The 27,723-nt window shown below is 44.0% G+C and overlaps 1 protein-coding gene across 2 annotated transcripts in view; it reads left to right on the top strand.

Moving 5' to 3' along the window:
• Positions 1-27,723, top strand: part of PC (pyruvate carboxylase) — a 495,508-nt gene that overhangs the window by 129,472 nt on the left and 338,313 nt on the right. For both annotated transcript variants that reach the window (XM_040410263.1, XM_040410262.1), the window contains 2 exons: positions 6,609-6,774; positions 20,284-20,429. In XM_040410263.1, the coding sequence (XP_040266197.1) occupies positions 6,609-6,774; positions 20,284-20,429 (312 nt within the window). The remainder of the gene's footprint in view (positions 1-6,608; positions 6,775-20,283; positions 20,430-27,723) is intronic.

The raw sequence follows: 27,723 nt of genomic DNA, 5'->3' as shown, positions 1-27,723 counted from the left end.
GCTATTCCATTACAGGGTGTAGTCTCCCACATGGATGGCAGGCTCTGTAGGACACATGGGTTTAGTGCACAGTGTGGGGTGGACTTCTTGCAGACATGACCCATCCTGTGATGACCTCCTGTAAATGTGCAGTAGGAATACATGTTTTATTCATGGTTTAGGCCTCATGTACATGACTGAATGTTCTTTCCATAACCGATCCACAATTTTTGTGGGGCCAAAAAGATCCGTATGTCTGGTCCGTGGCTCCGCTAGGAAGATAAAACATATCCTATTTTTAATAATTTCGGCTGTCTCACAGTATTTTTGCGTACATAAAATTTATTACTCACTTAAAATATACTTGGTTTAGTGTCGACATATCAGCATAAATACATGTATAATTTAACATTTATCCATGTATTTATGCTGATATGTCGACACTAAACCAAGTATATTTTAAGTGAGTAATAAATTTTATGTACGCAAAAATACTGTGAGACAGCCGAAATGATTATTAATTTGTTTTTCCATCAGTTGGTAACTGATAGGCTGGGCTCCAGTAGTTTGCTGGTAGAGCTTTTCTCAATATATATTATCAGTTCATATCCTATTTTTGTCAGTTTTGCGGACGAACATAGGACATTTCCACAGGAGTTAAAAAGGGAAAGCAAAAAATAATCCCATAGCAGTGGTTGGAGAGCATGATGTGAGGGGGTCTGTCGGGGCCCTCACTGATCTCTGTTTCAGTACTGAGATACTTTATTGCCCCTTCTACTTCACTGCCCTAGAACAGCAGGTGACTTGACCAAAATGACCCCCTGTTCCATCCTTTTCTACATAGGAGGGGGTTTGAGAGGGTTGACCACCACAATCATGCGGTTATAGTACGTGAACTTTATCCCACTTTCCTCCTTTTTTAGTCTTTGTATTGACCCCTCTGGGTGTGACGCACTGTAGCATTGTCTTCAGATTGAGCCCGTTTATATTTTTTGTCGTTTTTGGAGTTTCCTTGGACTTCACTAGAGTACAACACCCAAGAATGTAGAAGTCAAAAGCAAAATTTTTACTTTTATTTTCTTTTTTCACATGTACGTTATATCCCCTGTCTTAGGGGTTTGGACACTGGGTTGTATTTCCACATCTCCTGTGTATGGATGGCTTCTTGGTGTCCCCTTCCCGCAGCTTATGCTTACACTGGGTGCCATTATTTATCTCCTTATCACCAAGCATCTCATGTCTTCACCTCCCAAGTGACTGATGGAGAAGTAACCTGCTCCCAATTACCATTCCTCACTATAATCCACTTCGAGGTGTACTCACACGCCATATTCTTCATCCTGGCTGCCATGGCCTGTTTCTTCCTGTCCTCGTGGTTGTACAAGGTGCAGAGTAACATTGATGGGCGCAAATCTTACAGGTCACCAGAAATAGCTGTGGGGACATTTGTCTTGCCTTTGTCTTGCTAGGGCCTCTTGATATTCAACTGAGGATGGCGATACAGTTAGATGCTGTGGTGGGGCGATGGCTCCTAGTGTCTGTAGCCTATCAGAAGCCGATGGAGGCAGCGTGATGACATCATCACCATATCCACACCTGAGCCAGACTGCATACCCATGTGCTATGACCCGGAAGCACAATATTATAGTGCCTATAGGAAAATATTATTCATATAGTCACCGATCCTGTGGCTTTTTGTGGTTATCAAAGATCAAACGTATGCATATTCGTATCAAAATTATACATATAACGGTCTAAACGTTGTGTTACCTGTATCTCTATGCGCATGTCACCTGACCCCTCTGTGCGTAGTCTCTGGAAGCACGCTCCGTACAGCGGTGGGAGGCACTCGTCCATCCCTCACTTCGCTCAGTGCACACGTCAGGGGTGCTGCTTCGCCATGTGATTATATGGCGTCATGTAATTATGGTAACTGCATGTCAGACTTGCTCGCACATAGAAGAGCTCTCGAAGGAGATTACATGGGTCAGTAGCAGAGGGGTCACGGTTACCAGAACTTGCCGGGCCGCGAACTGATGTCATGCTGCCCATACAAGCGCTAGAGATACATTAATACCTAAATTCATACATCCACACTTTGACCTAAAGAGATCATGATCGGTATAAAGAGATTCACGTCACCTCTGTCCCCATAAACAGTGTGATGACATACAGAGGTGCGTAACATAGCCACAATTCATACAAATTATGGTAAGTAATTGACCCTTTGTTCACGGGTTCCCATGATTTCTGACATCCCTGTATGGTTGCATTGGTATACTCACATGTCCATTTGTAAGATCCTATATGTCCTTATAGTGACATCACAACGTCCATAGTGTTAGTGTCCAATTAGCGACATCTCTATACCTCTATAAGACTGAAAACAAAATACTGATGGTCCGTGACATACATGCTCACTAATATTGGTAGCCTTATTAGTAACATGGATACTCTTACCACCCCAGTGATACAAGAAGTCAGTAGTCCATCTGTAAAAGGCAAAAAGATTATCACGGCACAAATACAAGAATTGGCTACTGTGAAAGAACAAAAATAAAAACTCAGATATACATCTGCACCAACATATATTCTGTGTCCTTTTAAAAGGAAAGGAGACCGGGCAAAGGCAAAGTGGGCACACTTTAAGGTGGCATATTTTCTGTACTGGCACATTATAAGGGGTATATTTTCTCCTGGCACACATTATAAGGGAACATTTTTTTTTTTCTACAAAGAAAAAATGTGGGGGATTCAGTCAGCACAACCCTATATGCAGGTGCACATCGCTATGGCGAAATACATATACAAAGAAAAGAACACAAATGCAATAGCACTCTGCAACCAGCACTCCGCCCTGCCTCCATGCTGGATGTTGAATGAGTCATTGGTGTACATTTTGGCCAAAGCGTAATAAGCCACTCACCACGTCAAGGTCGCCTCTGAGTGGTCCCTAACACTAGTTCCTACCTGTTTATGGGCCATGACAGCCACACAAGGTCCAGGGAGTGCAGGTGCAGCATAACTTATCCCATACTGTGAACACTGTAAAAAAAAAAGAACCCCCAAAAAAGACAGAATCGCATTTTTTTTTTTTTACACCAAATAAAAAGCGATCAAAAGGTGTTGTATACCCAAAAATTATACCAATTAAAACTACAAGTCATTCTGCAAAAAAATCAAGCCCTCACACAGCTGTGCAGAAAGAAAAATAAAAAAGTTATGGGTTTTGGGATGTGCAATTTCTTTTACACTTTCAGTAGGATACTGACATGCGCTGTGCAGACACTGGAACCCCGCAACTTAATTTGCGGGGTGCAGTGTATGACAGAAGGCGCCCTCTCCTGAAACAGCTCAGATGCTGCAGTCACTATTGACCGTGGTATCTAAGGGATTAAACGGCTGTGATAGGCGCCTCTGCCAATCTGAACCATTAGGTCACCTGCACACATTGCGGAATACGTCCTTTTTCTTTTTTGCTTGGATTTCTGTGCAGAAGAACCACAGCGTAGTACAGCACCAGCAAAGTGTATGAGACTACACAAATCTCACATACACCTTGCCGATTTCTTTTTCAGTGCGCCGCACAGATTTCAAAATAAAAAGCATGCCAATTATGTTTGCAGTTTTACCTGTGAATTTCACCTCTTTCAATACAAGGGTGAGATCTCCGGCAAAACCACATCTAATCCACACCAAAAACCGCTGTTAGACATTGCGGATTTTGGTGCGGATATGCTGCAGGTGGCCTTGGAGCAGAAGCCTGGCTGTTGTGCGAGAGCCGAGCGCCTGCTGCAAGGGAGACCTGTGCAGCCCTTAGACTAGGTTGCGGTAAAAGGCAGCGGATTAGCCTATGACTGCTTACAAAGGCGTCTTGGTGGTCACCAAGTAGTTAAAAAGGTTATCCAAGTGTAAAAAACCCTTAAAAAGAGTCTGTGTGTGTGTCTGATGCTCCTCACTAGATGCCACCATAGCTCAGAAGTATTTTGCGTTTCCATTTGTGTGGCCCCGCTCCGTGGATCACTGTTTTCGTTTAGCTAAGGACAGGAGTGTGGGAGGGGTTTGCCTTTATGTAAAGTTCTGTCTAAAGCCTCATTCACACGTCCATGTCCGTGCTCAGGGCCGTAAAAATGTGGTCAGTAATGTCTCCGCGAAGTTGTCTGTGAAGCGTCTCTTCCGAATGATTCGTGAAACATGGATGGCATCTGTGATTTTCACTGACCCATAGACTATAATGGGCATGATCCATGAACACGGACAAAATAGAACATACTTCCGTGCTGAAACCACGGACCGATGCGTGAATACACACATTAAAATGGTTACCGTGTGCTGTTCGCATCTGTATGTCCGTTTTTGTGCCTTCCGCAAAAATATAGAACACGTCCTATTCTTGTCTGCATTACAGTCAAGGGAAGGACTGTACTATTATGGGCCAGGTGTTCCGTTCCGCAAAATGTGATATACACATGGTCATTATGCGTGTTCTGTGGATCCGCAATTTGCAGACCGCAAAAAACTGTTACGGTTGTGTGCAAAACTATTCCCTCAACTCCTGCTAACTATCAAGTGGTTCTTGTTCAGGCCTTCAAGAGGAGCTGTCACCACAAAGAGCAGTGCGGTCTGAAGGCAGGAGGAGCTGAGCAGACTGATGCATAGTTTTCAAATCAATAGAAATATAGGCTGGCTCACAGTATTTTTGCATTAAAATTTTTATTAATACACTAAATTAAATGACTTGTACCATCATACAACATACATACATGCATACATGTGTAAATATAGGTATATAAGTGCGGAGCTCACGCACAATCCTATATATCTGGAGTACTCCTAATAGGACCAGTACTCCAGATATATAGGATTGTGCGTGAGCTCCGCACTTGTATACCTATATTTACACATGTATGCATGTATGTATGTTGTATGATGGTACAAGTCATTTAATTTAGTGTATTAATAAAAATTTTAATGCAAAAATACTGTGAGCCAGCCTATATTTCTATTGATTTGATCTCTTTTTTTCAGCTGGTAACTGAAAGGCTGAGCTCCAGTAGTTTGCTGGTGGAGCCTTTTCTTATTTGATAATGATGCATAGTTTTATGGTAAAAGATTTAGTAAGACCTGTAATTTTGTGCATTTATATCTCAGCTTTTTCTGCCTCCTGTGAATACCCATTGGTACAGGGAGGAGGTGTTATCAGTGATAGCATTGTGTTGGCATACAGAGATAGCTGTCAGTCACTGATAACTCCTCCGTCCTGTAAGTGGAAAAAGCAGAGATATAAATTTATAGATGTTACTGAATATTTTCCCACAAAACTATACATCAATCTGCTCAGCTCCTCCTGCTCTATAACATGGTGCTTTCAGATAGCATTGCATCTTGTGGTGAAAGGTCCTTTTTTAAATAGTCATAATATGCCCCACAAGTGAATTAACTAGGCCGCACCACAGGCCGCCAGACTGCAGCTCCTCCCTAGTAGCGGTGCCCTGACCAGAGCCACCAGCAGCCTCCCCCGATTAGTACTGCCCCTCCAGGCTACCATTACCTCCATACCCCCTCCCATCCAGGCCGAAAGCACAATGAGGTTGGGTCTTCACTCTATGCATGCATTGTAAAAACCACGTGCATTTTTGCCAGGTTTTTATCATTTGGTAATCTTCCCTGCAGTATTTACAGGGGGAAAACATTTTTTAACACATTTATTTTGTAAAAGCCATGTGGACGCTTACTGCCTCACCAAAGCATGGCAATCTTGGTAATTTTTTTATTTTTTTTACAATGTTCTGTAGTTTTTATTGCGGTTTCTTTTATCATTTTTATCAGTAGAAGATGTGGCTGCCAAAAGTGAAAAGCCACTAAAATCTTACCGGTAGGTTCAGGGCGAGCAGTTCTGTCATGGTTGCCCATCAGGGATGAGCGAATCCCTTCATACAAATGGATTTGTTGATTTGATCGAGTTCTTCATCTGTAGAGGCTGTCCCCGCTGATGAAGAAGATCCCGCTGCCACTTGATTGACCTGTCCGGTACATTTTCTTGAAGTTTACGCCACAAATCTAGTGTGAGCCTGGCTTTACTTCTGCTGGGATCCAGTGCAGATTTTGGGCAAGAGAAGATTATGGAGTTGATGTAGATGTTCCCTAAGTCCAGGATGATTGGTTGTATGAAAGATGGAGGAGATCAGCGGGCACCAGCAAATGTCTGCCTGGCTTTATTAAAATGAATGCCTAAATCTATGCCCACGTACGCAGTGCAGGGCAGTGTCCTGAGACCTATTATGTTCAATTAGCGGCTTATGCTGCTCTGTTTGCCGTATTAAGATCAAGGGACGTGTCTTCAGTTAATCCTGGTGATTCTGGGTTTGTTAATTAGAATTCTGCTTGTAGCTTTTGTGTCGTAGAGTAATTGCTCTGTTATTTCCCGTAATCGCTGGCCGCTAAGCAAGGCCTGCGCTGTTCATTTACCAGCAGTGGTTATCGAAACGCGTGGTGGTTGTGGCGTCTTACTGTATTATCAGCATTGTGTGCTGCTCCCCAGGAGTCTACTGTATTGGATGTGTTCACATTCAGCGTCATCCCTTCTGCCTGTAAAGTTTACACTTGGCTGTTTCCCCTTTTTTTTTTAGGAGAACGAAGTGGACGCGGTTCACCCTGGCTATGGCTTCCTGTCGGAGCGTTCGGATTTTGCACAGGCCTGTAACGATGCTGGTGTACGATTCATTGGGCCCAGTCCTGAGGTGGTACGTAAGATGGGAGACAAGGTGGAGGCCCGCACTATCGCAATCGGCGCCGGTGAGTACACGTCACCTAAAGCCTACAAGTGACCATCTATTCGTGCATTAGAGCAGGCGTCAGCAATGTCCGCCACTCCAGCTCTTGTGAAACTACAACTCTCAGCATGCTCCATTCACTTCTATGGGAGTTCTGAGAAAGGCCAAGCAAGTGTGCATGCTGGGAGACGTATTTTCACCGCAGCTGGAGTGCGGGAAGTTGCCAATCCCTGCATTGTTGTAAGTCTTCTCTTTTACGTGGCAGCCATTTTTACCTGCAGTGCAGCCGCATCAGTTGTTCCATTTGAATTCACTTGTTATTTTATTAGGATAGTGGATAAGTAGTTGAACGGGACAACCCCTTTAAGAAACCTGGCCAATAGCAGAAAATTGTATAAAATAAAGAATATCATGTTACTGCTGAGGCCAGTGACTGGCTGCAGTGGTCTTGTGAATGATATGCACGTAACGGTGGCGGTAGGGGAATTAATTAGTTAGTTTTCTATTTTATACCATTTCATGCCGTGGCCAGCTTTTTTAATATCCTGAAATATTCCCTTAAAGAAGTTTTCCGATTACACAAAAAAAATAACCGCATTCAACCTTAATGCATTCTATAAGTCAGTTGGTGAAGTTCTGAGTGCATCATGACTCCTCCATGGAGTCTGTAGCATCAGGTCCTCTTCTTCCCCTCCCAGCTTGACCATCACAGATCCAAGCCTCCTTGAAGACCCGCTGGAAAAACCCTACGACAAAGCATCATTGCTGACATCACGTCTACAGGGCAGGGTCCAGGAGAATGAACAGAACGCTGCCCTCAGAGGCAAAGACATTGATGTTGTTGTGTACAATCCTCACCGCACCTCAGATGTAGACGTGTGGTCATCGGGAGAGGGAACCAACACAGTGGAAAATGTCATGTGACTGCGATGGAGTGCAGGAATACAAGGCATTACAGATAAATAATCTCTAGTGTGCTGTCCGCATCTGTATGTCCGTTCTGCAGAAGATAGAACAAAATGTGGATCGCTGACCCATTGGAGTCAATAGGTCTGCAAACTAATGCCGACTGCACACAGACTGTATCTGTATTTTGCGGATCAGCTGTTTGCGGACTGCAAAATATGGTCATGTTCATGAGGACTTAGTAAGTGATAATGTCTGTTTCCTGTCAAGTGCAAAATCAGAATACCTATTTAAAAGGCATCAGTCAGCAGATCTGTACCTATGACACTGGCCGACCTGTTATATGTGCGCTTGGCATCTGAAGACATCTGTGTTGGTCCCATGGTCATATGTGCCCACATTGCTGAGAAAAATGATGTTTTAATATATGCAAATGAGCCTCTAGGAGCAGTGGGGGCGTTGCCGTTACACCTAGAGGCTCTGCTCTCTCTGCAACTGCCGCAATATCTGTACTTGGATTGACAGGACCAGGCAGTGTAAAAGTGATGACACCTGCTTGATCCTGTCAATCAAAGTGCAGAGGGAGCAGCAGTTGCAGAGAGAGCTGAGCCTCTAGGTGTAATGGTAACGCCCTCATTGCTCCTAGAGGCTCATTTGCATATATTAAGACTTCATTTTTCCCAGCAATGCGGGCACATATGAACATGGGACCAACACAGATGCCTTCAGCTGCCAAGCGCACATGTAACAGGTCAGCCAGTGTCATAGGTACAAATCTGCCGACAGATGCCCTTTAAAAAGGTTTAATGAGATTTTCCTCTGGATAGGTCATCAGTAGGGATGAGCGAACTTGCGTTTTAAAAGTTCGGGTTTTTACCACGGGCGATAACTGAAGTCTATGATGGAATGCATAACCGAATGCCTTTAAGAGGCATTCTGTCCTAATAGAATACTATGGGCCGCATAACGGATCCGTCTGGTTTAAAAAAAAAAAACTGACATTCCATCTTAGAATTCTGTTATGTCCCGTGGTAACAGAATCCATAATGGAATTGTAATAAAACTCAAACTTATAAAACACAAGTTTGCTCATCCCTAGTCATCAGTATCTGAATGGTGGGGGTCCAACACCCGGACCCCCAACAATCAGCTGTTTGAGAAGGTAATGGTGCTCGCAGCAGCGCCACAGTCATCTCCCCGCTCGCCAAGAACAGCGCCATACATTTGATAGTGGCTTTGCTTGGTATTGCAGCTCAGCTCCATTCGTTTCAATGGGGCTGAGCTGCAACTGGGCCACATGACCGATGTACAGTGATTTCACATGGCCTAGGAGCAGCCTGTGATGCTCACGGCCTTCTCAATCAATTGGTGGGGGTCCTGGGTGTCGGACCCCCACTGACCAGAAACTGATGATCTATCCAGAGGAGAGGACATTCGTAGAAAAGTCTTTGAAAATCCCTTTGTCTTGGCTATTAAATTTGTAAGACTCTAGATCCACTAGTTTTAACAAACGGTCACTAACAGTGCCACCTATTATTGAGTTTGTTGGGGTTGCCGTACTTTTTTTGTCGAAAGTGTGAGTGAACGCTAGTGTGAACAGCCTCTAATAGGACCTTGTGACATGATTGTTCACTTTGGCACATATTTAGCCTTTAACCTTGGTGGGGGCATTGTTCACACTCGCCGAGATGCTGTGTCAGACATTCAGGCCCTTCAGGGTCTTGCCTTGCTGATGGAGGCTGAGCGCCAGTGTGATAGAGTCTAATACAGAGCGGGAAACACACCCTTCTCTTCATTCGGCGTTTGGCCAAATTACTCACGGCGCACAATGTGATTCCCTACAACGACGGTCTATGTATGATATGACACCTAATTTTCTTAGTGTGACCTTCCTCTGGGGCTGCTTCTTTCTGTTGTCTCTTCTCGACCTTCTCTGTCTGTAGAAAAGAGGGCGAGGAGGGAAGGATGTTTACTTAATGAGGTTGCCTTCTTCTATTGCTTATCATAGATGACTTGTATTAAGAGTTCTACCATCAGCCTGCTGCTAATTGTAGTATTTGCATGAGGATAATCACTAAATGCAATACTTAAATCAATTTAAATGTCCATGAATTGGTAGAATCTGTTTAACTGCTAGCATCATGTTTAATGGTCCCCTGGAAGCAGGAGGTCAGAGAACGCTTTAAGAACAATTATGGCTGTCAAGATTGTTGGTGAGGCATCCGTCAACCAGATATGACCTAATAAAATATGTCCTTAATGCTTGATTGATTTGAATTCTAGCAACTTAAAAGAAGATTGCCAATACTGAACATGAAACTTAAGAATTTAAGACGTATGGACATGAAGAACCAGCAGGTTTAAAGGGAACCTGTCACCATGATAATGCAAATGAATCTGCAGGCAACATGTTATAGAGCAGGAGGAGATGAGCAGATTGATATAGTTTTGTGGGAAATTATTTATTCATTTAAAGGGGTTGTCTGTGTGAAATTATGGGTATGTCCGGGTTCAGAGCTGAACTCGGACAACCCCTTTAAATTGTGATCTTTGAAGTCCAGGAGGTGGTCCTATCAATGGGGTGGTCCTATCAGTCATTGACAGCCTTCCCTCTATGACTGTGTATACAGAGATAGCTGCCAATCCCTTTATAGGGCCGCCTCCTAGACTCCAAAGCCCAGAATGAGTATGGTTATAAATGGGAAAAGTGCAAGTTTTACTGAATTTTCCCCCCATAAAACTATATATGAATCTGCTCAGCTCCTGCTCTATAAAATGCTGCCTGCAGCTCAGACACCATGTTCAACCTGACAGGTTCCCTTTAAAGTACTGGGTGTCCTGTGTAAATACTTGTAACAGGTCTGTTCATCTATACCAACTGCTAGATTTTCCATAAACCTCAAACAGGGGTATAACTTGTTGCGAGGTTTGGTCCTTTTGCCCTATCTTCTGCCTGGATGGCCCAGTGTTTGTTTGCCTCCTCCCTTCTATTTAGGAGATAAGGTTGTGGTAACCTCGTGCTAGGGCCGAGCTGAACATGCATGGGGTGATCAGGACTTCAGGAGAGATAACTGTCTGCAGGGCGAGTGTTCACCCGGCCTCCTTCTGCTTGGGCTCCATAGTAGCCTCGAGGGCTTCATATGCTGATGTGTTGTAAAGAAGGGTCTCCTCTGCTGGGGCCATGGTTGGACCAGCAGTGATTACACATTGCAGGCGTATCCTTAACAGTTTGGCGGTACGTGCTGTACACTTAAAGTGATGGCGTTATAGCGTTAGTACCATAAATGTATATTGTGGGTATGGAGCAAACATAGAAGCGTGGCCCATACCATCCACGGTGCTGATGCATTGGTAAAGATTGGAGATTAAATTGCTCCCAGGCGCTTAACCCCTCAGATGCTATGGTGAGTAGTGACTGCAGCAATTAAAGGGGTTTTCCAGTAGGGTTGTTGCGGGTATCGAAATTTCGATACCCAATCGATACTTCCATTTTTTCGATACTGGGCTGCGCTGCTGCGCAGTCTAGTATCTCCGAACATGAGCGCGCTGAGTGCGCTCATGTTCCCTCAGCAGCACAGGGGAGAAGGGGTTACTCTCTCCCTCCCCTCTGTGCTGCTACTGCCGCTGCCACCAATGAACGGAGAGAGGGGCGGAGGAGGGGCGGGCGCACTGCGCCACCAAGGATAGGAGTTTTCCTGGCTCTGGACTTAGTTAAGTAGAGGCTACATAGAGCGGCGCCCAGAGATGTCCCAGCTACTTACTATTATTTCTGGGCGCCGCTCCGTTTGCCCGCTGTGCCCCATTACTGTCTCCTGCTCCATATGGTAATTACTATCGGAGCAATGGGAAGGAGACATCAGCTTCTCTAGTGGGCGTTCCTTCTCCCTGGCTGTAGCACTGTCCAATCGCAGCGCAGGGAGAAGGAACTCCCACTAGAGAAGTGGCACCTGAGGGGTTAACTGCCACTGATCAGCTGCCAGTACCCGCCTCCTGTATTAAGGGTTAATTATCATTGGTGGCGCAGTGTTTCCCTCCCCCCCATTAAAATCATTGGCGCAGTGCTCTCCCCCCCCCCCCCCCCGCCCCATTAAAATCATTGGTGGCACAGTGCGCCCACCCCCCCTCAACCCCCCCAGTATTAAAATCATTGGTGGCAGTGGCCACAGGGTCCCCTCCGCTCCCTCTCATTGGTGGCAGTGGCAGCTTCTGATCCTGCAAATCAGCTGTTTGAGAAGGCACCGCCACTTCTGTGAGCACCGCTGCCTTCTCCGTGCTCCCCAAGCACAGCACCGTACATTGTATAGCGGCTGTGCTTGGTATCTCGCTCAGACCTATTCACTTCTATGGGGCCGAGCTGCTCCTAGGCCATGTGACCGATGAATGCGTCATCACTTGGCCTAGGAAAAGCAGAGGGAAGGCCGCAGCACTACTGCGAGTGCTGGTACATTTCTCAAACAGCTGATCGGTGGGGGTCCTGGATGTCGGCCCCCACCGATCAGATATTGATCATGACCAATCCAGAGGATAAAACTCCCAGATAACCCCTTTAAGTAGATGGACATAGAAAGGGGGCTACCTTTGTCACCTGATTGGCACCCCCACAACATGATCATGGCAAATGAGGGTCTAAAGCAGTGTTTTCCAACCTGCAGTACGTGTACTTAAAGGGGTATGCGCCACAGGCTGAGGAGGTACGCAGGACTGGCTTTAAACTGCATTGTCTTCTCCAGGATGACTATACCGCTTAGGGTTGTCCAAGTTATTTTTGATGACCTATCCTCACACTTGTATAGGAACGGGACGGTGTAATTACACCTGCTCACCGCTGCAGATGCGACGGCGAGCAGGTAAACAATGAAGAGGAGGCAGCGCTGGTACGGCGCGCGCCTTCTATTCAAATAGCTGATCGGCGGTTGGACCCCTGCCGATCTGATATTGATGACCTATTCTGAGGACAGGTCATCAATAAATATAACTTGGACAACCCCTTTTAATACTGCGATGAGGCATGGGAGACTATGGGAATTATTTATCAAAACTGTCTAAAAGGAAAACTTTATTAGTTTCCCATAGCAACCAATCAGAGCTCACCTTTTATTTCTTAAAGTGTTTTAAAAAAGGTGAGCTCTGATTGTTTGCTATGAGCCACTAAGACCGTTTTGATAACTGTGGCCCTATGTCTCCCTGCCCCGTCGTTCACTCTCATAGGCCGCAGGCCTTTGGGCTTGAACCCTATTGGAGGACAGCACAGGTGACGCGATGATGTCATAGTTATTGTGCCGCCTGAGCCAGGATGTAAGCAGCTCAGGATGCAGACTGGAAGAGGCCAGTGTCCTGCGTCACATCACAGATGGCGGCATGGAATGGCAGTGAGGTGAGGATATGGTTTTGTTATTTTTCGATTGGGAAGCATATTGTTGGGTTACTGTTATTATTAATGAGATGCACTATTCTGGGCTTTACAACTTTTGGGGGTACTATAACAGGGCATTATAGTGAGCATTATAACTACCGAAGGTCACTGTGGTGAGCTTTATTACTACTGGGGCACTATGGTGGACTTTATTACCCTTGGGGCACTCTTGTGGGGCATTCATACTACTGGGGGCACTATAGGCAGGCATTATTACTTATGGGGGCATTATTTCTACTGGGCGCATCATGGTGGGAACTATAGGGGAATTACTACTAGGGGCATTACGGTGGGCCATATCACCACTGGTGAACTATGGGGAACATTATTACTACTGTTGGCACGGTGGAGGCATTATTACTTCTGGGGCACAATCGGGGACATTATTAGTATTGGCGGCACTATTACTACCAAGGACACTCTGGGAGAGAATTATTACTATTAATTGGACTTTTGGGAGCACAATTACTAAGGGGGAACAACCCGGCACGGTAGTAGCTTAAAGGGGTTGTCCCACAAAAAATATTCCACAGTTTTCAAATCAACACCTGGATCTGAATTCTTTTGTAATTGCATGTAATTAAAAATTTTGCATATCATAGTAACATAGTACATAAGTACATAAGGCCGAAAAAAGACATTTGTCCATCCAGTTCGGCCTGTTATCCTACAAGTTGATCCAGAGGAAGGCAAAAAAAAACCCTGTGAGGTAAAAGCCAATTTTCCTCACTTTAGGGGAATAAAAAATTCCTTCCCGACACTCCAATCAGGCAATCAGAATAACTCCCTGGATCAACGACCCCTCTCTAGTAGCTATAGCCTGTAATATTATTACACTCCAGAAATACATCCAGGCCCCTCTTGAATTCCTTTATTGTACTCACCATCACCACCTCCTCAGGCAGAGAGTTCCATAGTCTCACTGCTCTTACCGTAAAGAATCCTCTTCTATGTTTGTGTACAAACCTTCTTTCCTCCAGACGCAGAGGATGTCCCCTCGTCACAGTCACAGTCCTGGGGATAAATAGATGATGGGATAGATCTCTGTACTGACCCCTGATATATTTATACATAGTTATTAGATCTTCCCTCAGTTGTTTTTTTTCTAACGTGAATAACCCTAATTTTGATAATCTTTCAGGGTACTGTAGTTGCCCCATTCCAGTTATTACTTTAGTTGCCCTCCTCTGGACCCTCTCCAGCTCTGCTATGTCTGCCTTGTTCACTGGAGCCCAGAACTGTACACAGTACTCCATGTGTGGTCTGACTAATGATTTGTAAAGTAGTAGGAATATGTTCTCATCACGGGCATCTATGCCCCTTTTGATGCAACCCATTATCTTATTGGCCTTGGCAGCAGCTGCCTGACACTGGTTTTTGCAGCTTAGTTTGCTGTTTATTAAAATTCCTATATCCTTTTCCATGTCAGTGTTACCGAGTGTTTTACCATTTACTATGTACGGGTGACTTGCATTATTCCTTCCCATGTGCATAACTTTACATTTGTCAGTGTTAAACCTCATCTGCCACTTATCTGCCCAAGCCTCCAATCTATCCAGATCCCTCTGTAGTAGTATACTGTCCTCTTCTGTGTTAATTACTTTACACAGTTTAGTGTCATCTGCGAAAATTGATATTTTACTATGCAAGCCTTCTACAAGATCATTAATAAATATATTGAAGAGAATAGGGCCCAATACTGACCCCTGAGGTACTCCACTAGTGACAGTGACCCAATCTGAGTATGTACCGTTAATAACCACCCTCTGTTTTCTATCATTGAGCCAGTTACTTACCCACTTACAGATGTTTTCTCCCAGTCCGAGCATTCTCATTTTATATACTAACCTTTTATGTGGTACAGTGTCAAATGCTTTGGAGAAGTCCAGATACACGACATCCATTGATTCGCCGCTGTCAAGTCTAGAACTTACCTCCTCATAGAAACTGATTAAATTAGTTTGACATGACCGATCCCTCACAAAGCCATGCTGATATGGCGTTATTTGCTTATTTCCGTTAAGATGCTCTAAGATAGCATCTCTCAGAAAACCTTCAAACAGTTTACCCACAACAGATATTAAACTTACCGGCCTATAGTTTCCAGGCTCTGTTTTTGGACCCTTTTTGAATATCGGCACCACATTTGCCATGCGCCAATCCTGTGGGACATTCCCTGTCAGTATAGAGTCCGCAAATATCAGAAATAAGGGTCTGGCTATGACATTACTTAATTCCCTTAGGATACGGGGGTGTATGCCTTCTGGTCCTGGCGATTTGTCTATTTTGATCTTTTTAAGTCGCTGTTGTACTTCTTCCTGGGTCAGACAGGACACTTTTAATGGCGAATTTATTTCAACATTCAGCATTTCATCTGACAGTTTATATTCCTCAGTGAATACATTGGAGAAAAAAATATTTAACAGCTTTGCTTTCTCCTCGTCGCTCTCTGCGACTCCCCCCTCATTACTCTTTAAAGGGCCGACACCTTCAGATTTATACTTTTTAACATTTATATAATTGAAGAACATTTTAGGGTTAGTTTTACTCTCTTTGGCAATTAATCTCTCGGTCTCTAGTTTGGCCGCTTTTATTTGTTTTTTACATGTTCTGTTTTTTTCCTTATAGTTTTTCAGTGCTTCCGTGCTACCCTCCTGTTTTAGGGTTTTATATGCTTTCTTTTTGTCATTTATTGCTTTCTTTACAGTTCTGTTTATCCACATTGGTTTCTTTTTGTTCCTTAACCTTTATTCCCATACGGTATGTACCTCTTACAATGAGATTTTAGGATGTTTTTAAAGATGTCCCATTTTGTGGCTGTATTTTTATTTTTGAGGACTTTGTCCCAGTTAGTTAGGCCTATGGCCTCTCTTAGTTGGCTAAATTTAGCTTTTTTGAAGTTTGGTATTTTTGTTCCTCCCTGTAGAAACGCTCTTTTGAATGATAATTGGAAGGTTATTACTTTATGGTCACTATTTCCCAGGTGTCCCCCAATCTGCACGTCTGTTGTTCTGTCATGTCTATTGGTTAATACTAAGTCCAGTATGGCCGTCCCTCTAGTCGGGTCCTGAACCAGTTGGGAGAGGTAATTGTCTTTGGTTGTTGCCAAGAATCTGTTTCCTTTATGAGATATACAAGTTTCAGTTTCCCAGTCTATATCTGGGTAGTTGAAGTCCCCCATAATAACTACCTCATTATGATTTGCCGCCTTGTCTATCTCGTTTAGTAGTAGATTTTCTGTGGACTCTGGTATATTAGGTGGTTTATAGTAAACTCCTATTAGTAATTTATTGTTGTTTTTAGCTCCATGTATCTCTACCCACAGTGACTCCACATGTTCATGTCCCTCACTTATATCTTCACGGACTGTGGGCTTTAGACAGGACTTTACATAAAGGCAAACCCCTCCCCCTCTCCGGTTTTGACGATCCTTTCTAAACAGAATGTAACCTTGTACGTTAACCGCCCAGTCATAGCTATCATCCAGCCATGTCTCCGTTATTCCCACTATGTCATAGTCCTCCTCACACATCACTAATTCCAGTTCACCAGTTTTATTAGTCAGGCTTCTGGCATTAGTATACATACATTGTTATTCAATAAAATGTATCTGTATAGCGCCACCTGCTGTTTTTTTTCTTATTATTTTTTTGACCTGCTCACTCAGAAGGCCGCACATGCTCAGTTTCATCCTTCAACTGCCTCCTGAACTGTGATAGGGAGAGCTGAGACACGCCCCCTTAACAACAGCAGAAAAGACACTCCCCTTGAGCTGCCAGATTGATATAAATCTAGCAGAGCAATGAATGGGGAGATCTCTGGATCCATGTGAGGTACAGGGCTGGTTCTTGCTTTGTTACAAACAGATTGTCATGTACTATATGATGTCTGGTTTTTAATTTTTTACATTAGTCATGGGATAACCCCTTTAACACAAATATTTTTTGGGGACACTGTTTACAGCGCTATTATCGTCAGGGACACTATTTGCTGGGCACAATTATTTTTGAGAGCACTGTGTGGCAATAATTATTGAAGGTGGCACGTTTTTTGTGGTACTAGTATTTTCATGGGGACTATCTGTTTCTGCAGCATAGTATTGGGAGCACAGCAGGCACAATACTGGGGGTGGTAGGATGGGGTGTTTAGAAGGTGGAGAGGATGATGAAAAAGTAGAAACCTAAGATGTCTATGTGGCAAACTTTGTGGAGATGAGACGTTAAGTTGTCATGGCGGTCTGGTCCGAATGGAGAAGATGAGGAAAGAGAACATCTATATCAGAGGATACGTCACTGGATGTAGGAGATATGTAGTGCTGTATTCTCCTGTATGTTTAGTTTAAGAATGTAATATAATTTAAATAGTAATAGTCATACATCTTGGATCCTAATGTAGTGTCTGTCATTTTGATAGGGAGATTAGCGCTGCATGCTGTCAAATCTGAAGAACTTCTTGTTACTAAAAGGGGTACCTGGTGTGAAGAGGTTGAAAACCACTGGTATATGGCAAAAAAATTAAATAAATCTCTATGTCCTCAAAGGCCAAAGTAACTGCACTGTTAAATAGATTTTCTGCCAAAAACTCAATAATGGTGATGAGCAGAAAATAAATGGAATGGCAACAGGGTGGTGTGCACGTTTTGTACAATCCTGCAGGTCATGAGAAGTCTGTACTGTATGGTACTAACATGTTTGCAGGCAGTTTATTGGATTTTAAAAGTAATATTTCATCAGAAAATGACAGATTTACAGAAAACCTGTCAGGTGACTTAATCCGTTGTGTCCAAGAGCACTATATGATGGCGTTATGGCAGCCGAGCTCCGTGATCTGTAGGTTTATTGTACTGCTGAAGTCCTAAATACATCCGGATAGCAGCACTGTCCATACAGATATACGCTGTATGCAGCCCCCCTGCCGCCCCGCTCTCTGCCTCTTTCTTTGAGGTACGGACTGTACTCAATCCTCTCCTCGGGTCTGGCTGTGTGCCAGCCATGCCCGTGCTGCAGACCACAAATTGCGGTACGCAATGCATGGGCACAGACCGCGTGCTCACCGTCTGCAGATGCGGACCCATCCAACGGTCCGTACCGTTAACAAATGTGTGCATGCACTACTTTTTTGCAGTGCTGAGGCATGGACAGAAAACCATGGAAGCACTCCGTACTGCTACCGTGGGCTTCTGAGCTGTCCCTCCATTCCGCACCGTATCTTCCGGATTGCGAACTCATTCAAGTGAATGGGCCTGCATCTGTGATATGATGCGCACAAGGCTGGTGCCCGCATATTGCGGACCTGCTGTTTGCAGGCTCCAATATGGGCACGGACCTGCCACAGTCGTGTGTATCAGTCCCTAGCTTGGATCCCCTCCGATCAGCTGTATGAAGAGAATGTAGCGCTTGTGTGAGCTATGCCTTCTCTTCACTGTTTACTTGCTCAAAAGTCTGTGATTGGAGTTGTCACCGATCATGGACTCTGCTGCTAACTATCTGCTGTGTAAAACATGAGGCACCCGGTGACTATGTCGCCCACTCAGCTACTGAGTGGGTGGCATCTTTAAGGACCCAACATCCATTGTACATGTATGGGAACCTTATTTACCGTATAGTGTTAATAATAAGATATCTTCCAGCTGCTGTCTTTCTCCTGAACTTATGTTTCAATTGAGGAAGGGATGTGCAGAGCGTAATCTCGGTGATTGGACATTTTAGAGGTGTTTATTGGGTGCTCTTTTCATACCCTTCTTCACTTGTCATATTTAAAAGAGACTGATGCGCTTTAGGTAGGTGCTTTGCAGCACCGTTATTGTCCAAAAAGCTTTCTGCCTTGGTGCCAGTGTTGAAATGTACCCACTTAGAGCCTCATATACATCTGACAGAACGCTCTCCCTCCACCAAGATTCATACCTGTAAATGAATAGTTTTGGCGATATTACAAAATATGTTCTCAGAAGTGATGCAAACCGCCAGCCTGCATCGCTAAACTGCTATGAGCTATGTCCACTTAGGGGGATTTATGGGAGGAAGCCAGCATTATTACCTCCGCTGGTGCTTGACTTTGAAGGTAAATTGTTTATAAAGGAAAACAAAGAGCATTGTTTTATTATGTGCCGTTCTTCTAGATGCCAGATCTGGGGTTCAGCACTTATTACAAGAATGAGCACCACATTTTAGGGTTACATTTACCCACAGAGCAAGAATACCTTTGAACCTTGAATTGCTTTTTTAACCCTTTATGGACCCAGCTATTTTCAGGCTCAGGGACTTTATTTATTTTAATTTTTAATTTTATTTTTTTCTGTGATCCAAAAGATGGGGGACTTGTTTTTCTGCAAAAAAAAAAAAAAAAAAGTGATTCCCTTAGGCTTCGCTCACAGATGGTCCTCTGTACGATATTTACCGTATATGCCCTATTGCTGAGAAATATGTAAATAACTGTTCTCTATGTCCCAGGACATCACCCCGTCCTCTCCTCCTAATCCTGTGTCTGGCTGTAAGGCAACTGGCTGCAGCAGGATCCTCCTTCCCCCTCTATTCTGTCTGCGCTAGGACAGAAACATAGTCTCCCCCTCTGAGTATTTCCTGTAATCCCCTGTACTGTGTGCAGGACTTCTGCTTTACTGCTGGTGTCAAGTACATACTGAAAGTGAGGGCAAGTGCATGTCCCGTTAACTCCTAGCTGGAGTAGATTTCAGACAGCAGTGTGCGCCTCTTAATAAATTGGTTGAATCTTCTTCCAGGTGAGTTTTCATTAAGACTGGTGTGTGAGAGGTGACTCCTATTGACTTGAAATTTGCCATGGATTTGCTGAGGAATATGACGTGCATTGTAAGCTTCTCTGGCAGCATCTCCGTTTCCATGATCAGGCTGCCTGATCCAGCACGAATGCCAGCTGTGGGTCGGACAAAAAAATGCTGCATGCAATGGTTTTTGTCCGGCCGAAACCTGGCATTTGTGCCGGAAATCGTCCAGATCACTGCTGGACTTCATTGCAGTCAATGGGGATCTGGTGGTGAAGTAGAGGATGCGGTAGGCTGCTCTGTGCCGTTCATGTGCATGAAGCCTAAAGGGAATGAACGCCTATCTTCTATCACTCTGTGCTGCCGATATGTGAAGCGGATAATGGTTATAATTTCATAGTGTCAGTGAAGGTTCTGGCAACCTTGGAGAAACTTAAGTCCTGACCTCCAAATTGACCTCCAAATTTTCTTCACAGGTGTTCCCGTTGTTCCAGGCACAGATTCTCCTATAACTTGTGTAACAGAAGCCAAGGAATTCTCAAACAAACATGGCTTCCCCATAATCTTCAAGGCTGCCTACGGAGGTGGTGGACGAGGCATGAGAGTGGTGCGGAGTTATGAGGTATGGTTTACAGAGCTCCTAACATGTTCACCTGTATTTTTACCACATCGTGGATTTAATGAAGATAGGTGCTTCAGATTCTGGTTTTATAGTGTATTCTGTGCCTCGTGTACCACACATATAGGAATTATTGACACCGAGGTCTAGCTAAAAGAATGCTTATCAAGAAAACAGATCTCCTGCATGTAAGTGGCCATTACCGATCCTTAGCCCGGTCTGTTTAACTCACTAGTGTGATAAGGCTGTGTTCACACTGCTCTTCAAGCTTCCAGTTAAAGCCTCTGCCTACATTTCTCTCCATTTTGCAAGGAAAAAAGGTGCATTGTGTGTTCATTTTCTTGATGTCTGTAGAAGGAAACAGGACGGTTACTTGGGTAATGTTTGTAAGATAATATCGATATCTAGCAATCACACGGTATATGTCTTCCACCCACCCATTGTGGAAATAAATCATACTTGCTGCCCCTGTCTCAGCTCCCTGGATTCCTTCTGCAGTCTTCCGGTCCCCTTCTTTAAACGTCCAGACAGATGAGTCACACTTCCCATTGTAGCCAATGGCTGGCCTCAATGGTGTAGTGTCCTCAAAAAGCAGGTCTTTGTCTGGAAGTTTAAAGGATGGGCACCGGAAGACTGCAGATGCGAGTCATGGAGCTGGAACAAAGCAACGGGATCCAAGTATGTTTTTTTTAATTTTTATTTTATTTTTTATAAACGGGTACAGCAGTCTCAGCTTGAAATTTAAAAAAGGTCCCCAAAGCTGGACAAATCCTTCAAAACCTTAAGGACCCTTGCCGTACATGTACGTCACAGCTGGAGGTGACTTAAGGACCAGCGACGTACAGGTACGGCAGGCTGATCGGGCACGTGCAGGAACTGCGCCCACCCGATCAGCGGCACGGACCCGGCAGTCACTGACAGCCGGGTCCCTGCTGCATATGCCGGCATCAGTGAAGACAACGATGCCGGCGTATTAACCTCTTATATGCTGCGGTCAAAGCTGACCACGGCATGTAGAGGGTTTGCGGAGGGTACGGGTGCCCTCTGCATCTCCATCGGGTCCCCGCATTACAGTGACGGGGGCCCGATGGCAGAGAAGGCAAGCCCGATGCCTTTCATAGAAATCGGGGCTTGCCTTCTACAGAAGCCTGTGAGATCCAGCCCTTAGGCTTGGTCTCACAGGCAGGCTGTCAGCATAAAGGCTGACAGCCAATGCATTACAATACAGGTTGTATTGTAATGCATTGCAGAGGGTATCAGATCCCAGAAGTTGAAGTCCCATAGTGGGACAATAATAAAAATAATTCCCCAAAAAACCCATAAAATTGTGAAAAAAATAGAAAAAAACCCGACATATTGAGTATTGCCACGTCTGTAACGACCGGCTCTATATAAAAATATCACATGATCCACCCCCTCACCTGAACGCCATAGAAAAAATAAAATAAAAACTGTGCTAAAACAACCATTTTCTTTGGTCACCTTACATCACAAAAACAGCAAGTGATCAAAAAGGCGTATGCCCCCCAAAATAGTACCAATCAACCGTCACCTCCTCTCGCAAATCTCGCAAAAAATTAGCCCCTACCAAAGACAATCGCTCAAAAAATAAAAAACTATGGTTTAGAATATGGAGACACTAAAACATGATTTTATTTAATTTTTTCCGTTTCAAAAATGCTTTCATTGTATTAAAAATGAAAAAAAAATATATATATATAGGTACATATTAGGTATCGCTGTGTCAGTAACAACCAGAGTCTATTAAAATATCACATGAACTAACTCCTCAGGTGAACACCGTAAAAAAATAAACCTTACATCACAAAATGTGTAATACCAAGCGATCAAAAAGTCATACGCACCCCAAAATAGTACCAGTCAAACCGTCATCTCATACCGAAAAAAATGGGCCCCTACATAAGACAGTCGCCCAAAAAATAAAAAAACTATGGCTTTCAGAATATGTAGACACAAAAATTTTTTTTGTTTTTTAAAATGCTTTATTATGTAAAATTGAAATAAACAACCCAAAAAAGTAGTCATATTTGGTATTGTCGCGTCCGTAACAACCTGCTCTATAAAAATAGCACATGATCTAACCTGTCAGATGAACATTGTAACAAAACAAAAAATAAAAACTGTGCCAAAACAGCAATTTTTTGTTACCTTACCTCACAAAAAGTGTAATATAGAGCAACCAAAAATCATATGTACCCTAAAATAGTACCAACAAAACTGCCACCTTATCCTGTAGTTTCCAAAATGGGGTCACCTTTTTGGAGTTTCTACTTTAGGGGTGCATCAGGGGGTCTTCAAATGTGACATGGCAGCTTAAAATTATCTCAGTTAAATCTGCTTTTCAAAAACCATATGGCGTTCCTTTCCTTCTGTGCCCTGCCGTGTGCCCGTACAGCAGTTTACGACCACATATGGATGTTTCTGTAAACTACAGAATTGGGGTAATACATATTGAGTTTTGTTTGGCTGTTAACCCTTGCTTTGTTACTGGAAGAAATGGATTAAAATGGAAAATCTGCCAAATAGTGAAATTCTGAAATTTCATCTCCATTTCCTTTAATTCTTGTGGAACACAAAGGGTTAACAAAGTTTGTAAAATCAGTTTTTAATACCTTGAGGGTTGAAGTTTCTAAAATATGGCCATTTTTGGGTGGTTTCTATTTTGTAAGCCCCACAAAGTGACTTTATTTTTTCAATCAAATCGTTTTTATTATTCAAATAAAATTGGCATATTACAAGACAGTTTGCGTTTACAATTTTTCTGTAATTTTCCCCCCTCCACGTCTCATATACACAGAATTGTATAAAACATTATCACATATCCAAATATTTGATACATCTCCCACAGCTATTGTACATAATGAATATACCAATACAAAGAAAAAACAGTTACAAGATTATTTGACTGTTAAAACCCAACAATCCCCACCCCCCCTCCCCCAACTACCAACCCCCCCCCCCCAGATCAGAGCATGAATTTTCAAGACTTTTTTATATTACGACATGAGTGTGAGACAACCATTCATTCCACAACTTTTCAAGCTTCTGAGGACATCCTCTCCTAACAAACACTCCCCTCTCTAAAGTCAACATATCATGAACCTTTCTCACAAATTCCTCCACTGTTGGCGGACTCCCCTGGATCCACCTAAAAGCAATCAACTTCCTGGCCACATACAATAGTCTCCCAACTGCCACCTTGACCGCCTCTCCCCCACCAATCTCCTTCACATATCCCAGCACACAGATCTTCGGGTCCTTCTGCACCCTCAACTCCAGGTTACGATTAATCAAAGTCAACACCTCATCCCAAAAACTACTTAGCACTGGACAAGACCAAAGCATATGAAACAGATCTGCACCTTCCGCCATACATTTTGGACAATTGTCATCAGTTCTAACCCCAATTTTCCGTAAAAACACTGGAGTTTTGTAGACTCTGTGGATGATAAACAGTTGTGACAACTTGCCCTGTTCACTTACAGACACTCTCGGGACTGCCTCCAATATATCTTCCCACTGTTCCTTAGGGATGTCCCCCAGATCCTTTTCCCATTTCCTCATCCTTGTAAGAGGGAATCCTATCAAAAATTTGTCTAAAAGCAGAGTATACACCTGTGATATCAGACCTCTCTTTCCTCCAGCTGGAAGAACCAGTTTATGAACCACATCCATTTTTGCAATAATGCAACCCTTCCTCATCGTGACATCATAGGCGTGTCTCAGTTGCAAGTATTGATAGAACCACACTTTAGGAATGTTGAATTCCTGCTGTAGGCCTTGAAATGATTTAAATACATTAGTCTCGATCAATTGACCTATCCTCATTACTCCATGGGATTCCCCATTTCGGACTCCTGATAGAGAAATGAACTCTGGCATCAAGTTATTGTTCCATATTGGGGAAAGCTCACCTACCCCACCAACACCCCTGATCAATTTCACCTTTGTCCACACTTTTTTCATAAGCTCTATAAGTGATACTTTCTCTCTCCCCCCATGCATCCCTGCACCCTCCAGAATACCCATAAGGTCCCTACTACCCAACCAGTGTTGCAGTATCTTCCCCGTCACATCTGGTAGCTGAAATTCCATCCAACCCTTAAAATGTTGACACTGAGAGGCTAAGAAATAAATCCACGCGTTAGGGACAGCCAAGCCACCTTCAGACTTGGGATATTGCAGCGTCTCCAGCTTAATCCTAGCTTGACTATATTTCCAGATAAGATCTCTGAATATCGAATGTATTTTCCTAAATCTCTCAACTGGGATCCATACAGGGGCGTTATTCAATATGTATAGCAACTGAGGCATCATTACCATTTTTAAGAGATTCACTCTGCCCACTACCGACAAAAAGAGTCTACCCCATGTCCTTGCCTTCAGCCTAAAAGTATTTAGCAAAGGAGTTAAATTAAGATCTTCAAAATCCAGCAGTCTAGGTGTTATATATAGCCCCAAATATTTAAACTTGCCCACCCAGGGTATCAAACTATCTGCCTGCACACCAGAGAGTGCCTGTCCGTCTACCGGCATCAAGGCAGACTTCTGCCAATTTATCCGAAGCCCAGAGAAGCCACCAAATCTTTCTATTAAAGCCATGGCCGCATCCAAAGAGCCCCCAGTGTCACCCAAAAATAACATAGTGTCATCAGCATACATTGCCACATTATTTTGCGTCTCACCATATCTAAACCCCACAATATGAGGTGACAGGCGGATAAGGGCTGCAAGTGGTTCAATTGCTAAAGCAAACAACAAGGGTGACAATGGGCACCCCTGTCTGGTGCCTCTGGCCAAAGAAAAGCTATCTGACAACCCCCCATTAGCTCTGATCCGTGCCTTTGGACTTGAATACAACACTTTCACCCACTGAATAAATCGAGCACCAAAGCCCATGACTCTCAAGGTTTCCCATAGGTAGTTCCATTCAACACTGTCGAACGCCTTGGCGGCGTCTAACGCAAGTAAGGCCCTATCTCCTCCATTATCAGCTGGAATATTCAGACTAGCATATACTCTACGGATATTTATAGCAGTCGATTTCCCAGGCATAAAGCCCGTTTGATCCGGGTGCACTATATTTAGTATTACCCTGGACAGCCTGTTCGCCAACACCTTCGCCAGGAGCTTCACATCTGCTGTTAATAGCGAAATTGGTCTATAGCAGTGATGGCGAACCTATGGCATGGGTGCCAGAGGCGGCACTCAGAGCCCTCTCTGTGGGCACCCGCACTGTGAAAAAAGTCTATGGTGTACCAATATGCCTTAGACTTTTCCTGCCATTCATCAGCGCAGGCGCTCTATGAACAGCACAGGCAGCGCACTGAATGTAGGCAGGCTTTAATAGCTAAATGATAAAGTACATGGAATATATACTATATTGAACTATAGTATTCAGGTTAAATTGCCGTGTTGGCACTTTACGATAAATAAGTGGGTTTTGGGTTGCAGTTTGGGCACTCTGCCTCTAAAAGGTTCGACATCACTGGTCTATAGGAATCAGGAACTTTGGGATCTTTCCCAGGCTTAGGAATAACTACTATGATAGCCTCCTGCATAGAATGTGGTAGCGAACCCGTCTCCAGAGAATGTTCAAGAACCTTAAGTAATTCAGGAAGAAGTACCCCTTGCAACTTTTTATACACCTCCACTGGTATACCGTCTGCCCCCGGCGCCTTACCGTTCGCCATCCCCCCAAGAGCTACCTCTAACTCCTCCAGCGTGATCGGCTCTTCCAGTCTCTCTCTATCCTCCTCTGATAACACTGATAGCTGAGCCTCAGCCAGAAAGGCGGACAAGGCCTTCTCAGAGCTAGACGCCTTGGAAGCATAGAGAGAGACATAAAAACCTTTTAGAATATCTAATATCCCTTTTGTATCCTGGCTACTATTCCCATTACCATCCATTAGCTCTTGTATACAAGAAGAACCCCTCTGTGCCTGAGAAACCACTGAGAGCAAATGCCCAACTTTCTCTCCCTCCTCAAAAGATCTTTGGCGGTAAAAACTACATTTCCTCTCTGCAGCCTGTAGTAGGTGACACCTCAGTTGTTCCTGAGCTACCTCCAGCGCCTCACTATTATCCATGGTGGGGGTTCTACCAAACTCCCTTTCAGCCTCAGTTACTTGTACATGAGCTTTAACATCTGCCTCTCTGGATTTAGATTTATGCTTACTTATTTCTTTGATCAGTACCCCTCTCAAAAACGCTTTCATGGCATCCCAGACTCCGTGTATTGAAGCCGTCCCTCCATTAATAGAAAAGTACTCCCTGACCTCCAGAGTAATCTCAGACAAATCACCAAGTACATTCAGCCAATGCGGATTACATTTCCACAACCTCGGTCCCTGCCTAAGCACGCCCAGGCACAAATCAATCTGCACCAAGGAATGGTCAGACAACGACCGAGGGTGATAAATAACATCTCTTATCAGTGGTAGCATTACATCATTAACCAAAGCCAGATCTATGCGTGATAGTGAATGATGCGTAGCAGATCTACATGAAAACACCCGCTTATCCGGGTTACGCAGCCTCCAAACATCAAGTAAACCAGTTTCCCTCATAATATTCTTAAGAGCCACACTCCCCGGTGATCCACTGGCACCTTCTACCCGACATCTATCTATGGAGTCATCCAATGTGCAATTGAAGTCCCCCACTAGCAGCCACGGCAGTCCAGGGAAGTCCGCCACAAAGGTCATAATATCCCGTATTAAAGGGGAAGCAAAAGGTGGAGGCACATACACTGACACCAACACCACCTGGATCCCATCAATCTTGCACACTACACACACATACCTGCCCTCATCATCCACACATTGCTTCAGATGTTCATACCTTATACTTTTATGCACAATCACACTTACACCCCTGGAGTGAGAGGAATGGATTGCATGTACCACATGTCCTACCCAATTTTTGTTCAGCCACTGCACATTATCATTGGACAAATGCGTTTCCTGCAGGCAGCAGATAGCTGGCTGAAACCGACCCAAATATTGAAATATACATTGTCGTTTTCGTGCATCAGCCATTCCCCTCACATTCCAGCTCAACACTTTAATCACCTGTGTCATGGTGAAAGATTACGGCATGTTCGAATCTCACACCCCATACTAATGTCACTCTCTCATAATTCACGCCCCTCACCCATCTCTGACCCGTCACCCTCCCCCCCCCCCATCCCTCCCCCTCCCCAGTAATCAGGCTGCCCAATGCTGAACAAAAATCATTTCTGATTCCAACACTCTCCCTCAGGTAGAGAATCCTC

Source organism: Bufo bufo, chromosome 10 (genome assembly GCF_905171765.1).
Source record: "Bufo bufo chromosome 10, aBufBuf1.1, whole genome shotgun sequence".
NCBI lineage: Eukaryota > Metazoa > Chordata > Amphibia > Anura > Bufonidae > Bufo > Bufo bufo.
The sequence above is the reverse complement of the archived record's forward strand: the minus strand, read 5'-3'. Positions and strand labels throughout refer to the sequence as shown.